General features: G+C 40.4%; 1 protein-coding gene across 2 annotated transcripts in view; it reads right to left on the bottom strand.

The window, feature by feature from the left end:
* mettl14 (methyltransferase 14, N6-adenosine-methyltransferase subunit) overlaps nucleotides 1-14,763 on the bottom strand; it is a 41,182-nt gene that overhangs the window by 15,885 nt on the left and 10,534 nt on the right. For both annotated transcript variants that reach the window (XM_061772263.1, XM_061772264.1), the window contains 6 exons: nucleotides 14,631-14,708; nucleotides 6,798-6,885; nucleotides 6,634-6,724; nucleotides 5,180-5,321; nucleotides 3,146-3,238; nucleotides 326-442 (listed from right to left, as the gene is read on the bottom strand). In XM_061772263.1, the coding sequence (XP_061628247.1) occupies nucleotides 326-442; nucleotides 3,146-3,238; nucleotides 5,180-5,321; nucleotides 6,634-6,724; nucleotides 6,798-6,885; nucleotides 14,631-14,708 (609 nt within the window). The remainder of the gene's footprint in view (nucleotides 1-325; nucleotides 443-3,145; nucleotides 3,239-5,179; nucleotides 5,322-6,633; nucleotides 6,725-6,797; nucleotides 6,886-14,630; nucleotides 14,709-14,763) is intronic.

Genomic DNA, 14,763 nt, shown 5'->3' with positions numbered 1-14,763 from the left:
AGGGAGCCAAAATATGTCCTGCATACCACACTGTACCACTATTTATTTCTACCTTGCCTTGGCTCTGTATATTACTTTCTGTTACATTGTACCCCAAGGGCAGTTCTAGACACACTGTACTGTGTGTCCAATTGATCAGTGGACAGACAACTGTCACTTCAAGGAACAAAGAATAGCTAGACAATGTGCCATCTCACAAAAAAAAAAAAAAAAAAAAAAGCATGTCTTGTGGTAATAAGACGCAAGTTACCACAGTCTTATGTAATTGGGTGTAATACGTCAGCCTTCAAAATAAAATGGATACTGTTATATTAATTTCTTGTACCTTGGTCCTCTGAAAAACAGCTTTTGGGTCCAGTGCCTTTGTCTTGCCTGGGTTATTCTTGTTGGTCTTGATCCAGCAGATGTCTTCGCAACGCCTGAAGCCCCATTTCCTTAAACACTGCAAACATTGTGTTGAGTGTGAAGGTCAAGATTTATAACTGAATACAAATTTAACAGAACACTTGAGTTTTGATGCTAGAAGGGGGCATAAAAATGTTTTCTTGTAATAGCATCCCTGAGGCAAATCAGAGTTGACTGATTTCTAATGGTACAGCAGCTATAAAAGGATGAGGTTGACCTCCAAATTCAGTCAACAAACGTTTAAATACTCTTACTGCAACACCTTGTGTGTCCAATTTCTTTTCTTCTATTTTATACCAGCTGACCCCATCTTTGGACGATATTTAACATTTCCCCCGCCTTTCTGATCAAGTCAGCAAAGGCCTGATTGTCGGATGTCAGAAATATTATCCTTAGTGGTACAGTATTATCCTGAGTGATTATCTTGTAGTGTGGGCTGTGTTAAGAGTGATTTTTTCCTAATCCATCCACTTGGCTGGCCACACCACTCCCCCACCTTTTAATTTTTTTCCGACTGGGAGCAGTGCACCCACCACGTTGATGATTAGCGTCCTGCCGAGACACTCCGTTTACCCCCCCATAGATGATTAGCTTCTGACCCACCGCTGTCTGACTGTCGGGCCGACAACTGTCAATGTCCAACTTGTTTAATATACTTCATCATTTAAGTGCATGGTCAACACCAACGGTGGCAGAGGCACAAACTCTTGTGATTGTAATCTGAAAAGGTATGATAGCCAATTAGGAAGCGACCTGAAGGGTGTGCTATTTCCAGATACAAATTGAGGAGCAAATGTTTGTGTTTCGTGGTTGTATGATGTCTTTCACCACATTAAAAAAAGTGACAAAATGAGTTTCTCAAATGTAAAAAAAATAAAATAAAATCAATTAGGATGATAAAAACAGGTTCATGTGTACCCCGGTTATTTTGATGAAACTGACCATAAAGAACCATTTATTGCAGTCTACTAAACAGTCAAAAGCTACACCCATTTGGCAACTGTTCTCCAGTAATACATAACCTCAAATGGAAATGTTGACACTTTGTGTATGAATCACAATGTACTGGAAAGGGTGAAAAGGTCACACTGTCACTCAGCTGTACATACTGTAGTACATAATGAACAGTGGCACTCTGGAAGTACCTCAGGAGGAACTACAGTGGGGCAAAAAAGTAGTCAGCCACCAATTGTGCAAGTTCTCCCACTTAAAAAAAAATGAGAGAGGTATGTAATTTTCATCATAGGTAGACCTCACTTATGAGAGACAAATGAGGAAAAAAAAAAATCCAGAAAGTCACTGTCTGATTTTTAAATAATTTATTAGCAAATTATGGTGGAAAATAAGTATTTGGTCAATAACAAAAGTTAATCTCAATATTTTGTTTTATACCCTTTGTTGGCAATGACAGAGGTCAAATCTTTTCTGTAAGTCTTCACAAGGTTTTCACACACTGTAGCTGGTATTTTGGCCCATGCAGATCTCCTCTAGAGCAGTGATGTTTTGGGGCTGTCGCTGGGCAACACAGACTTTCAAATCTCTCCAAAGATTTTCTATTGGGTTGAGATCTGGAAACTGGCTAGGCCACTCCCGGACCTTGAAATGCTTCTTACGAAGCCACTCCTTTGTTGCCGATGCGGTGTGTTTGGGATCATTGTCATGCTGAAGGACCCAGCCACGTTTCATCTTCAATGCCCTTGCTGATGGAAGGAGGTTTTCACTAAAAATCTCACGATACATGGCCCCATTTATTCTTTCCTTTACACGGGATCAGTCGTCCTGGTCCCATTGCAGAAAAACAGCCCCAAAGCATGATGTTCCCACCCCCATGTTTTACAGTAGGTATGGTGTTCTTTGGATGCTACTCAGCATTATTTCTCCTCCAAACACAAGTTGAGTTTTTACCAAAAAGTTCTATTTTGGTTTCATCTGACCATATGGCATTCTCCCAATCCTCTTCTGGATCATCCTCTCTAGAAAACTTCAGACGGGCCTGGACATGTACTGTCTTAACCAGGTAACCAGATCTTGCGTGGAGCCCCAGATCGAGAGAGATTTTCAATGGTCTTGTATGTCTTCTGTAATAATTGCTCCCACAGTTAATTTCTTCACATCAAGCTGCCCAGCCCAGTGTAGGTCTACAATTTTGTTTCTGGTGTCCTTTGAGAGCTCTTTGGTCTTAGCCATAGTGGAGTTTGGAGTGTGACTGTTTGAGGTTGTGGACAGGTGACTTTTATACTGATGAGTTCAAACAGGTGCCATTAATACAGTTAACGAGTGGAGGACAGAGGAGCCTCTTAAAGAAGTTACAGGGCTGTTAGAGCCAGAAATCTTGCTTGTTTGTAGGTGACCAAATACTTATTTTCCACCATAATTTGCTAATAATTTATTTAAAAATCAGACAATGTGATTTTCTTCTTCATTTTGTCTCTCATAGGTGAGGTATACCTATGATGAAAATTACAGGCCTCTGTCATCTTTTTAAATTGGAGAACATGTACAATTGGTGGCTGACCAAATACTTTTTTGCCCCAGTGTAAATAATCACTCCACAAACAATTGTGTCTATTTGATACACACAACAATGCTGTCATCTCATCTGACAAAGTAAAAAAAAAATAATTATTATTTAAAACAAAAAAATAATAAATAAATAAAATAGAATAAGAAGCATTCCTTGAGCCCCGTGGACACTGTGAACTCAGACCAGCGTAGATGACAAAGTGAGGCAAGGAGTTACCATTCTTCCCAAGTCCAGGCCTTCACCCGAGCCGCACCAGAGAAAGACGAAAGACCGCAGGGCGGATATCTCTTCAATCTCCAGCTTCATGATCTACCAACCACAGGAGAGGAAACGTGAATAGTCCTTCCTTCAATCCAATTTACATCGTGCTTACCCTAATTCGGCTTGCGGGTGAGTTGGAGCCAGTGCTAGCTGATTTCGGGTGGGGTACACCATGGACTGGTTGCCGGCCAATCGCAGGGCACATATAGACAAACAACCATTCATACTTATATTGGTTTCTATGAACAATTACATGTCTTCATTGACTCTAACATGCATTTTTTAGGATGTGGGAATAAGCTGGAGTACCTGGGGTAAACCCACACAAACACTAGAAGAACACGCAAACGCCACACAGGACGTTTGAGCCGTGTGAGGCAAACATGCCAACCATGAGGCCACTACACTGCCACCGCGTTAAGAGTCACAAAATAAAATTAAGTCCAATAAATGTTATATAAAGTGGAACAGTGGACGACTGTTTACCACGTCTGCCTCACAGTTCTGAGGACCCGGGTTCAAATCCGGCCTCACCTGTTTGGAGTTTGCATGATCTCCCCGTGCCTGGGTGGGTTTTCTCCGGGTACTCCGGTTTCTTCCCACATCCCAAAAACATGCATGGTAGGTTAATTGAAGACTCTAAATTGTTCGTCGGTGGGAATGTGAGTGCGAATGGTTGTTTGTTTATATGTGCCCTACGATTGGCTGGCGACCAGTTCAGGGTGTAACCTGCTTCTCGCCCAGAGTCACCTAGGATAGGCTCCAGCACGCCCGCGACTCTCGTGAGGATAAGCGGTATGGAAGATGGATGAATGAATGAATCAATGAATGAAATGTTACACAAGTGGACAGGACTGGACAGTTAAACCAAATGAATGTTCAGATAAGTGCATGTTGCCTTCTGCTGGATAAAGACGGCACCCGGGGAAGGCGTACATACCCTACAGTATGTTTGTACATTACCACAATTCCAGTGTTGCTGCTCACATGTACTTATATCTGGGCTCATTCACTTTCTTCGCAATAGTTTTCCATGGCTTTGCAATCACTTTTCCAAAACCTTTCAGTTTATTTTCAAGACTGAAAGAATTAATTATTCACAGCGTTTTGTTTGCAAATATTTCAGAATCCACATTGAGAGGAGATGCCGGAGAGTCTTGTTGGGCCTTCTTTGACTTTTAATGATTCTGGTTCAGATTCCGTTTCTTACTTCTGATTTATAACAACTCCTGATTCTTTTAGGGGGCAAATACACATGCTAATGTTAGAGACAGTTATTCGTGTTTGAGTTGTCCCGCCGTTTTAGTTCTAGTTTAACTTGTTAACTGCCTCAATGTTGGCACAAGACGTATTTTATTGTTTTACCCACCTGATTCTGACTCAGGTGCGGTGTTTGGCGGAGGGTCGAAGCCGCAGGGAGCACGTCAAAGATGGGGCCATGGTGACAAAATCTGCGACCCCCCCCAAAAAGAAAAAAAAACAGCAACCAGGACGCAACTAGGGGGCGAACGGCACTCTGCTACTCCTGCACGATGTGTCCCAGGTGGTTTAACCATGTTAGTTGCGTAACGTCCTTTGCACGATATAATCTTATTGGAGGTGTTGTACGGAGTTGAGTGGTTATTTTTTTCAGTTAAACTACACTTCTGCTTGCTCACGCGTGCGCACACGCATACATTCGGAGTTGGTATCCAAGTACGAATATGGCATCGCATTTTTGGGGCAAATACAATTTTAATCGCATGTTACACTATTTTATTTTTTTATGCATTCCAAACATTACCCACGCAATATTTCCATGACTTTTCCAAAACTCTATAGATTTTTTTCCCCCCAAAACTTTTCAAGGACCTGGAAAATACATTTTCAATGTGCATAACTTTCCAGGTTTTTCATGATGGTGAAAACACTGTACTATATACATTCTTACAATTCTGCCTAAGAAAAAAATAACAGAAAAAAGAACATCAAGTTAGTATGCAAACTTACATCATCCCAGGTCCAGAAGCGCTCTGTGTGGCTGATGCCTGACTCTCTATAATATTCCTCTAAAGGCGGCTCAAGTAGGATGACATCAAACTCACTTTTTAAATCCTGCAGGTCAAAGTGCTCCGGGTCGGCCTGCAGGTACCTGATGATGACACACAATCGCACTTGTACAGTGTGGCACAAATGTATTTAGTCAGCCAGCAATTGTGCAAGTTCTCCCACTTAAAAAGATGAAAGAGGCCTGTAATTTTCATCATAGGTATACTTCACCTATGAGAGACAAAGTGAGGAAAACATTTTCCATACCGCTTATGCTCACTAGGGTCGCGGGTGTGCTGGAGCCTACCCCAGCAATCTTTTAAGAGAGGCGGGGTACACCCTGAACCAGTCGCCAGCCAAACAAAAACAACCAACCATTCACACTCACATACACACCTACAGAGAATTTAGAGTCTTCAATCAACCTACCATGCATGTTTTTGGCATGTGGGAGGAAACATGCCAAGTACCTGGAGAAAACCCACGCAGGGATGGGGAAAACATGCAAACTCCACACAGGCGAGGCCGGATTTGAACCCGGGTCCTCAGAACTGTGAGGCAGATGTGCTAACCAGTCGTCCATTTTTTTATTTGAACGGTTCCGGAATAACCGGAACGTTAGTACCAGTTCCAATCGGTTCTCGATTCTCGATGCCCAACCCTAGACCTCAAAAATATGCTCCTGAAACAATGTGCAATACTTTCCATAAACTCACTCCTAAACCTTGTTGAAAGCCTTCCCACAAGAGTTGAAACTGTTACAGCTGCAAAGGGTAGACCAACATCATATTAAACCCTATGGATTTAGAATGGGATATCACTTAAAATCATGTGAGTCAAGGCAGGTGCGTGGATAATGCATTTTAGTATATATACACCTGCGTCAGCCCATACAACACAAGCACGTTTAAAAACACCTGCTTTACAAACTACAGTGAAAGCATAGACAAGTTTTTCCCAAACACTGTGGGAAAATATCCAATTTCATTTAATTTGTCCCCCAATTTTTATCAGCCAAGGTCAACTAAACACTATGTAAAGTTAAATATTTGTATTATTTATTCATTACTGTATACATTGATGTTGTCACTGTCCAGTATTGATGCTGTGGCACTGAATGTAAACACAGCCATATCAGATAGGTGTCACTTGAAATGTAAAGGAAATAGCAGTCGGACATAGACAGTAAATTGGAATTGGGTATGTGGACGTGTAGAGAAAATCCTGCCTTAGAAGCACATTGAGCTGAGATTTGAAAATAACTTTTGCTGATAGCTCAAGTTTTAATTGACTTTTGAGACATATTTTTTCCAGAACATTTCGCTTATACTGAAAGTTGTACGACTTTTGTGGGAGTTGACTTTTGGAGTTACAAATAATAGGAAAATGTAGTTGAACTTGCTTGCTTAGCGTACATGGGAGGGGTGTTTGTCGTGGAGATGAGTTCGTCCTTCAGTCGGATCAGCTCTCGCAGTTTGGGGTACTCCTCAAATCGATCAGCCAACCCTGATCCCCCCCGTAAAAAAGACAGATTTAACGTGTGTATGCACCAACACTCACCCGCGCAAAATACACTCACCGACATCACGAATGAAGTTCTGTGGCCTGTGGCCTGTGTCGACAAAGTGCTGACAGTAATCATTGTGAGGGTTCAAACTCTGCGTACCCTGAAAGTAAATAAATGGAGCGAACACCGTCCGCAACATTATGTACACATGCTGTCTAATAACACAATGTACAACGCAAGCGCTGTGGTAAAGATTAGGTTTTACACATTCAGGATTTTTGGAGCGATCACCAATCAGCGAGTTTAAAAAAACAATAACCGATCACCAATCCGATGACAAGATGGAGCAATGTGTCTATTTCAATGACTTGTCCATTTACTGTATACAAGAAGTTCTCGATTTACGGACGAGATCCGTTCCTACGCTGGCGACGCAAATTTACATCTAAATACTTCTGTTATGGGTATTGTCCCACGTGATTGTGACCGCAAGATCAGTGTGTGTCTGTGTCTCTGTGTGTGTGTGTGTGCACGTGCGTCGATGTGTGAGTGAAACGGGACTGCGCAGGCATTGTCCGGCGGGACTGTGAAGGAGGAAGAAGTGCCCAAGTGCGAGTGTGAACAGTGGCAAAGAGTAGCGATTAGCGGCGGACCCGTTGACGTTGACTGTGCAGAGGAACCATTAAAGCAGCAAATCGGTGCTTCGTGCCTTTATTGTTGCCGCCACCCAGCTCAGCTGTGCAACGAGAGAAGGGAGTTAACCCCGAGGAGGACAACCTCGGCCCTGGAGAAGGCGTCTCCCGACCACGGTCAGGTGACCGTAGCAGGAAAGGTTAACACTTCGTATAAAGAAACTAAAATACATTGAAATAAAAAAATAAGATGCTGTACTTACCATTACTGCTGAGAGTGTGAAAAAAGGAGGGCGAAAAAGGCAAAGATACTCCCGGCGCACAAATACAGACAAGCACTATGCACTAGCTAAGCAGAAACACTATGGTGCTGGGGACAAAATGGCGGACGAGGCACAGGCGTCGTAAAGTCGAAATGTCGTAGGTCGAGTACGTCGTAACTCGAGGACTTCCTGTATACTTGTGTACTATATACTGAATATCTTCAAAAGTATTCTCTATTCAAGTCATGTACTCTAATCAGTCAGGTCAAACCAACATTACATGACAGAAATAATAGGTGCTAACTTACTATAATTACTTACTTCACACACACCGAAACTTTAAAGCATGATTCAACATAACGCCGGCATGTTTACGTACAACCGTTAGTTCTAGCACTAGCTTGCTAGGCTACATAACGTTTTGTTGCCTGCTTGTGAGCGGTATCGTATTAAAAGTACATGAACATTCCTCAAGCAATCCTTGAATTAAAGTCCTCTCCCGAGCACTGGTGACCACCAGCACAACTTTTTCCCCATTTTGTTGTCAGGTATTGTCTGTCTCAGACGTGTTGTCTGTCCAACACCGCCGAAATGTTTTTTTTTTTTTAAAATAACTTTATTGGCGGTCAGATATTTACAGTAGTACCGTAATTTCTCATGTATAATACGCACCCCCAAAGTTGACCTAAAAATTCTGGAAAACCCGTCTACCTATGTATAATGCATTTTTACAATGCATGATTTTGCTTCTACCTATATGATCAAAACACGTATTATCTGTATTTAGTTGTTTATTTGAACACCTAATACCTTTTTTTATTTACTTGCTCATATTTTGAAATTCACAGCCCTATTTTTACTTAGTAAATGAGAAAACACACAGTTGTGCTCATATGTTTGATTACTCAGGCAGAATTTGTAAGATGGGTACAAGTCTTTAAAAAAACATGAAGGACCAGGGGAAACACATTTAATTTTATTTTATTTTAATTGTATTCAATTTAAACAGTCAAGCATTTCAGAAAAGCATAACCATAAAGAAATAAATGATGGTTGTTGTTCAGTCACCAGTCATATTTAAAAAAAATAAATAATTCACAAATTCTGCCAGGGTATGTAAACTTATGAGGACAACTGTACATATATGCAGTCATATGTACCCCTGTCATATAGGACTGAAAGTGTAGGCTACACCTTTTTTATAACCACTAGGAGGTGGTGGCATATTATAATGAAAGTGTACACCTTTCTCATAACCTCTGGGTGGCGGTGGCATTTTGGAATTAAAGTGTACAGCTTTTTCATAACGACGAGATAGTGGCAAACGTTTATAAAATGTGAAAGTTTTTTTTCCATTTGCCCCTATACCTATGTAGAATGCGCAATATTGACTTTTTGACAATTTTTGAAAAAATGCGCATTATATGGTACGTCAAAAGACACACGACAAGGTTAAAAATAAACTAGCGTTTGGATTCGAATATACTGTATACGACGCCGACGTGGAGTAAATGTCTTTTGCGGCTTGGATCGGCGAATTATGACAAAGCCGATCAGCATAAAATGCTAATTATCGTCCGCTACCGATCAAGCCGACAGGTCGGTGTAAAGTCTAGTCAATATTCTTCCTTTGCAACACTGTCATAGAGGTCTTAGGTATTAGTTAAACAACATGTTCTGTGGTTGTAGTTAATGTGATGTATAGGGATGGGAATCGAGAACCAGTTCCTGTCGAGAACCGTTTCTAAAGTTAACGATTTCTTGGAATCGGTCGCTAAATTCTTAAATGGTTAATCTCTTCTTCTAAGGATGCATGACACAATCGCGCATGTTACGCACTTTACGCAACATGTGGACCATCTAACATTCATAGTATGATGGGCCTGCAGGTGGTATCAATTGTATATATATCACTCTAACCATTTTGAGTAAAGGTGCCAGATTGCCACCAAAAGCAGCAGTAAGACTAAAAACCACACCAATTTAACTATACACTACTAAAAATGACACCAATTTAACTGTCAAACCCTGTCGGTACAAAATAATGCATTAAAGATGCATTTTAATGCAGTCAAAACGTGATTCAGTATTTTTAACTACAGTAAGACATTCTAGGAAACAACAAATGCAATTTTTACAGGCGTTACACTGACAGAAACCTCGACCCGAGGTTTGCCTTGGCCTCTTAGGGGCAATGTAGTGTGATGCAAGCATGGTGCTACACGTTAGGGCTGAGCGATTAATCGAAATTTAATTGTTATTTTGATTTTGGCTTCTAACGATCATAAAAACGTTATAATCGACGGAAAACGATTAATTTGCAGCGGTGCGGGTTGTGTATGCAAGTTCCTGCGTTGTAAACGCACTCTGAACACGCCCTGTGTTGCTTGTGACATGTTCTTTTGCCATCCCTGAGCATGCTTTAGGCTGTTTATTGACACCGCAGTTGGAGTTTACTGTAAAACTAAACGCACAACAAAAAGAATTACTCACATTGAATATTTAAATCCAAGACACACACACACATCCATCCATTTTCCTCCGCTTATCCGAGGTCGTGTCACGGAGGCAGCAGACTCAGCAGGGAAGCCCAGACTTACCTCCCCCCAGCCACTTCCTCCAGCTCTTCCGAGGGTATCCCGAGGCGTTCCCAAGCCAGCCCGAAAGACATAGTCTCTCCAGCGTGTCCTGGGTTGTACCCGGGTCTCCTCCCGGTGGGACATGCCCGGAACACCTCACCAAGGAGGCGTCCGGGAGGCATCCTACAGCATAGCTAACATTTGCATTCAAGCACAGGAGGGATTTACCTTCAAATAAATATTTACATACAAGCGCCGTAGTAACACATATAGACAGACAATATAACAATGCCCAAAGACATATATTCTTTTTAATCTGTGAAAAACAAGTTTAATAAAGTTTTATTGCAACTTTCTTCTTCTACTCTTTTTTGTCTTACTGTAATATGCAGCTCCATGCATGCATCATACCACAGTGTCCCCAAGAGGCCCAAGCACGCACAGCAGGAACAGCAGATACTTTCATGGCTTTGTATAAAAAGACACAAAGGCTTTTTTCCCCCTTGACTGTCTGACATGAAAGCAGACTAAAATGTTCCTGTTAGTGTTAATTAGGATTACCATTATTTCTATTTACTTAATGCCAGAATATGGAGTGGAATTTTGTAAAGAAAAATCAATTAATAATTGTTTATTAATTGTGATTTCATTAGTCAAAATAATCGTGATCATGACTTTGTCAATAATCTCCCAGCACAACTAGGTTTGCTGAAAGCTAAATAAATAAATAAAAATTAAAAAAAAGGGTATGAGAAAGTCACCACAGAACTTTAATAAACAAATTTTTCACAGATTAGGAAGAATACAGCATATGCCTGAGTATTGTTATATGACCTGACTATGTGTTACTACAGCATTTGCATGTGAATATTTGTTATTTTATGGTTAGGACTGCACAATTATTGATTATTTTGCTCTATATCGTAAACACGATTCTTAGTCACGATTACTCTTAATGTTACGGAATAATCTTTATTGCACTACTTTTCACCAAACAATATGTAACAGTTTTCAGTGCAAAATGATAGATTATAATTAAAAAATAAATGTACACCGAAGGATTTCAACGTTACCAAGGGCTAACTGAATAAATATGCTATTACAAAGTCCAATCACGAACTGCAACTTAATGGAAGAAAATACAGTTAATGCATAAACCACAGTAACAGTCTGCAAGCACCAACTTTTCATTTGAAAATCCCCATCGTCAATATAGTGAACTGTCAAGGATCATTGGTCAGTCGTGCACAGTCACAAACTGCAAAGTACTCAACAGTTGTGATTTCGTTTTCTATTTGCTCCTGGCATTTTTTTACTGCGGTCAGGCCAGCCGAATAGTTGAAGTCAAGGCAGCTGCTACAACAATTGTTAATAGTGTCTTGCTGTGACACGCCACCTCTCCGCCAACGTGCTGAGAGGGCCAACTTCAAAATAAAAGCTTCATATGTTACTATCAATGCCATTTTAAGCGTGGCGCTGGCCCTTAATGAAGCCTTAACCATACGTTTGCCCCTGGTGGCTGGCTGACTAAGTTGCAGGCACAGCTATACATGAAACACTTTTCATATGGAGCAGTGCCCGCATTTTAAATGTGAAAGGTCAATGACGATCTGGCTCATTTAATCCTGGCAACCAAAATAATGATCACGATTAAAGTTCGATTAATTGTGCAGCCCTATTTAAGGTAAATCACTCCCCTGAGCTAATGCTAATTTTAGCTAGCCCATCAATACGGTTTTCCATTGAGTGTTAGCATTAAACTGGCGATCTTTAAAACTATGCATCTTGTATTTAAATACACAATGTGTGTAATTATTTTTCTTGTGCATTTAGTTTTACATTAAACTTAAACTGGGGTGTCATTAAACAGCTAAAAGCATGCTCAGGGACAGCAGAAGAACATACATCACATGCTTGCTGCAAGATACAACTCCAATTCCAATGATGTTGGGACGTTGTGTTAAAATTAATAAAAACAATACAATGACTTGCAAATCATGTTCAACCTATACTTAATTGAAGAGACTACAAAGATAAGATATTTAATGCAGTATTCAGCTCGGTGGGGCTGTTGGCTGCAAATCTCATCCAGAGGGCAGCAAAGCCCCTGTCTGATGCAGTGGCTGTAGGTGTCCCCCACAACAGGTCTTTTGTTGCAGAGGACCAAGGACAATTACTTTGACTCTCTACAGGGATATACAACCCCAATTCCAATGAAGTTGGGATGTTGTGTTAAACATAAATAAAAACACAATACAATGATTTGCAAATCATGCTCAACCTATATTTAATTGAATACACTACGAAGACAAGATATTTAATGTCCAAAATGATTAACTTTATTGTTTTGAGCAAATAATCATTAACTTAGACTTTTATGGCTGCAACACATTCCAAAAAAGCTGGGAGAGGGTCTTGTTTACCACTGTGTAGGCTACACCTTTTTCATAACCTCTAGATGGGGGCATACATTTATAAAATGTGAGTCGTTTTCTTTTTCTCCTATACCTATGTACAACCCCAATTCCAATGAAGTTGGGACGTTGTGTTAAATAAACATAAATAAAAACAGAATACAACGATTTGCAAACGATTTTCAACCTATATTTGATTGAATACTCGACAAAGACAATTTATTTAATGTTCAAACTGATAAACTTTAATGTTTTTAGCAAATAATCATTAACTTAGAATTTTATGGCTGGAACACAAAAAAGCTGGGACAGTGTCACCTTTTCTTTTAACAACATTCAATAAACGTTTGGGAACTGAGGTAGCTTTGTAGGTAGAATTCTTTCCCATTCTTGCTTGATGTACAGCTTCAGCTGTTCAACAGTCCGGGGTCATCGTTGTCATATTTTACGCTTCATAATGCGCCACACATTTTCAATGGGAGACAGATCTGGACTGCAGGCAGGCCAGTTTAGTACACGCACTCTTTTACTACAAAGCCACGCTGTTGTAACACGTGCAGAATGTGGTTTGGCATTGGATGGCAGCATATGTTTCTCCAAAACCTGTATTTACCTTTCAGCATTAATGGTGCCTTCACAGATGTGTAAGTTACCCATGCCATTGGCACTAACACAGCCCCATACCATCACAGATGCTGGCTTTTGAACTTTGCGTCCATAACAGTCCGGATGGTTCTTTTTCTCTTTCGGCCGGAGGACATGACGTCCACAATTTCCAAAAACAATTTGAAATGTGGACTCGTCGGACCACAGAACACTTTTCCACTTAGATGAGCTCGGGCCCAGAGAAGCCACCAGCATTTCTGGGGGTTGTTGATGAATGGCTTTTGCTTTGGATAGTAAAGTTTTAAGTTGCACTTACGGATGTAACGCAAAACTGTATTGACTGACATTGGTTTTCTGAAGTGTTCCTGAGCCCATGTGGTGATATCCTTTATACATTGATGTCGGTTTTTGATGCAGTGCCGCCTGAGAGATCGAAGGTCACGGGCATTCAATGTTGGTTTTCGGCCTTGCCACTTACATGCAGTGATTTCTCCAGATTCTCTGAACCTTTTGATGATATTATGGACCGTAGATGATGATGTCCCTAAATTCCTTGTAATTGTACATTGAGGAACATTGTGCTTAAACTGTTCAACTATTTTCTCACACACTTGTTCACAAAGAGGTGAACCTCGCCCCATCTTTGCTTGTGAATGACTGAGCAATTCAGGGAAGCTCCCTTTATACCCAATCATGGCATCCACCTGTTCCCAATTAGCCTGTTCACCTGCGGGATGTTCCAAACAGGAACATTTATTGCCACCTGTCCCAGCATTTTTGGAACGTGTTACAGCCATGAAATTCTAAGTTAATGATTATTCGCTAAAAAAAATAAAGTTTATCAGTTTGAACATTAAATATCTTGTCTTTGTAGTGTATTCAATTAAATATAGGTTGAACATGATTTGCAAATCATTATATTCTGTTTTCATTTGTGTTTAACACAACGTCCCAACTTCATTGGAATTGGGGTTGTACTTAAGATGCATTCAGGGTGCATTTATAAGGCAGGAACTTTGCATACATAAGCCGCACTGCGGAACATTAATCGTTTTTCTTTGTTTATAATATTTATATGAATGTAAAAAGCCTGCATATAATTAATTTAATTTGATTTTATTCATTTATTATTATTTATCTATCTATTCAAAGTCCCCTGGACACTTTTCTCCCTAAACTACAAATTTGAGAATCGATAAGAGAATTGAATCGCAGTGAGCAGTATTCAAAATGGAATTGGAAAAATCTTATCAATTCCCATCCCTAGTGATGTAGAACTGCAGCTGCAGTGAGAGCAGCCACTAATACTCCGTTATTAAGCGACACACCAAGGTGGAAACACATTCAATAAGAGCATAATTAAAGCCAAAGTACTACTAGCAGTTGATGCGCAAGAATGTTATGTTCCAACCTTAAGGAAAGTACTTGAGTCCTTGTAAACTTCCTCGTATGGGTTGCTTTCCTCAGGCGGCAGCACTTCCACCTCCTCCTAACACAACAACAACAGAAGGATTTGCTGGTATTCATAATTATATGTATCAGAA

The sequence above is a fragment of the Phyllopteryx taeniolatus genome, chromosome 4 (assembly GCF_024500385.1).
Source record: "Phyllopteryx taeniolatus isolate TA_2022b chromosome 4, UOR_Ptae_1.2, whole genome shotgun sequence".
Taxonomy (NCBI): Eukaryota; Metazoa; Chordata; class Actinopteri; order Syngnathiformes; family Syngnathidae; genus Phyllopteryx; species Phyllopteryx taeniolatus.
Note: the sequence above shows the minus strand (reverse complement) of the source record. Positions and strands in the feature narration are given on the sequence as shown.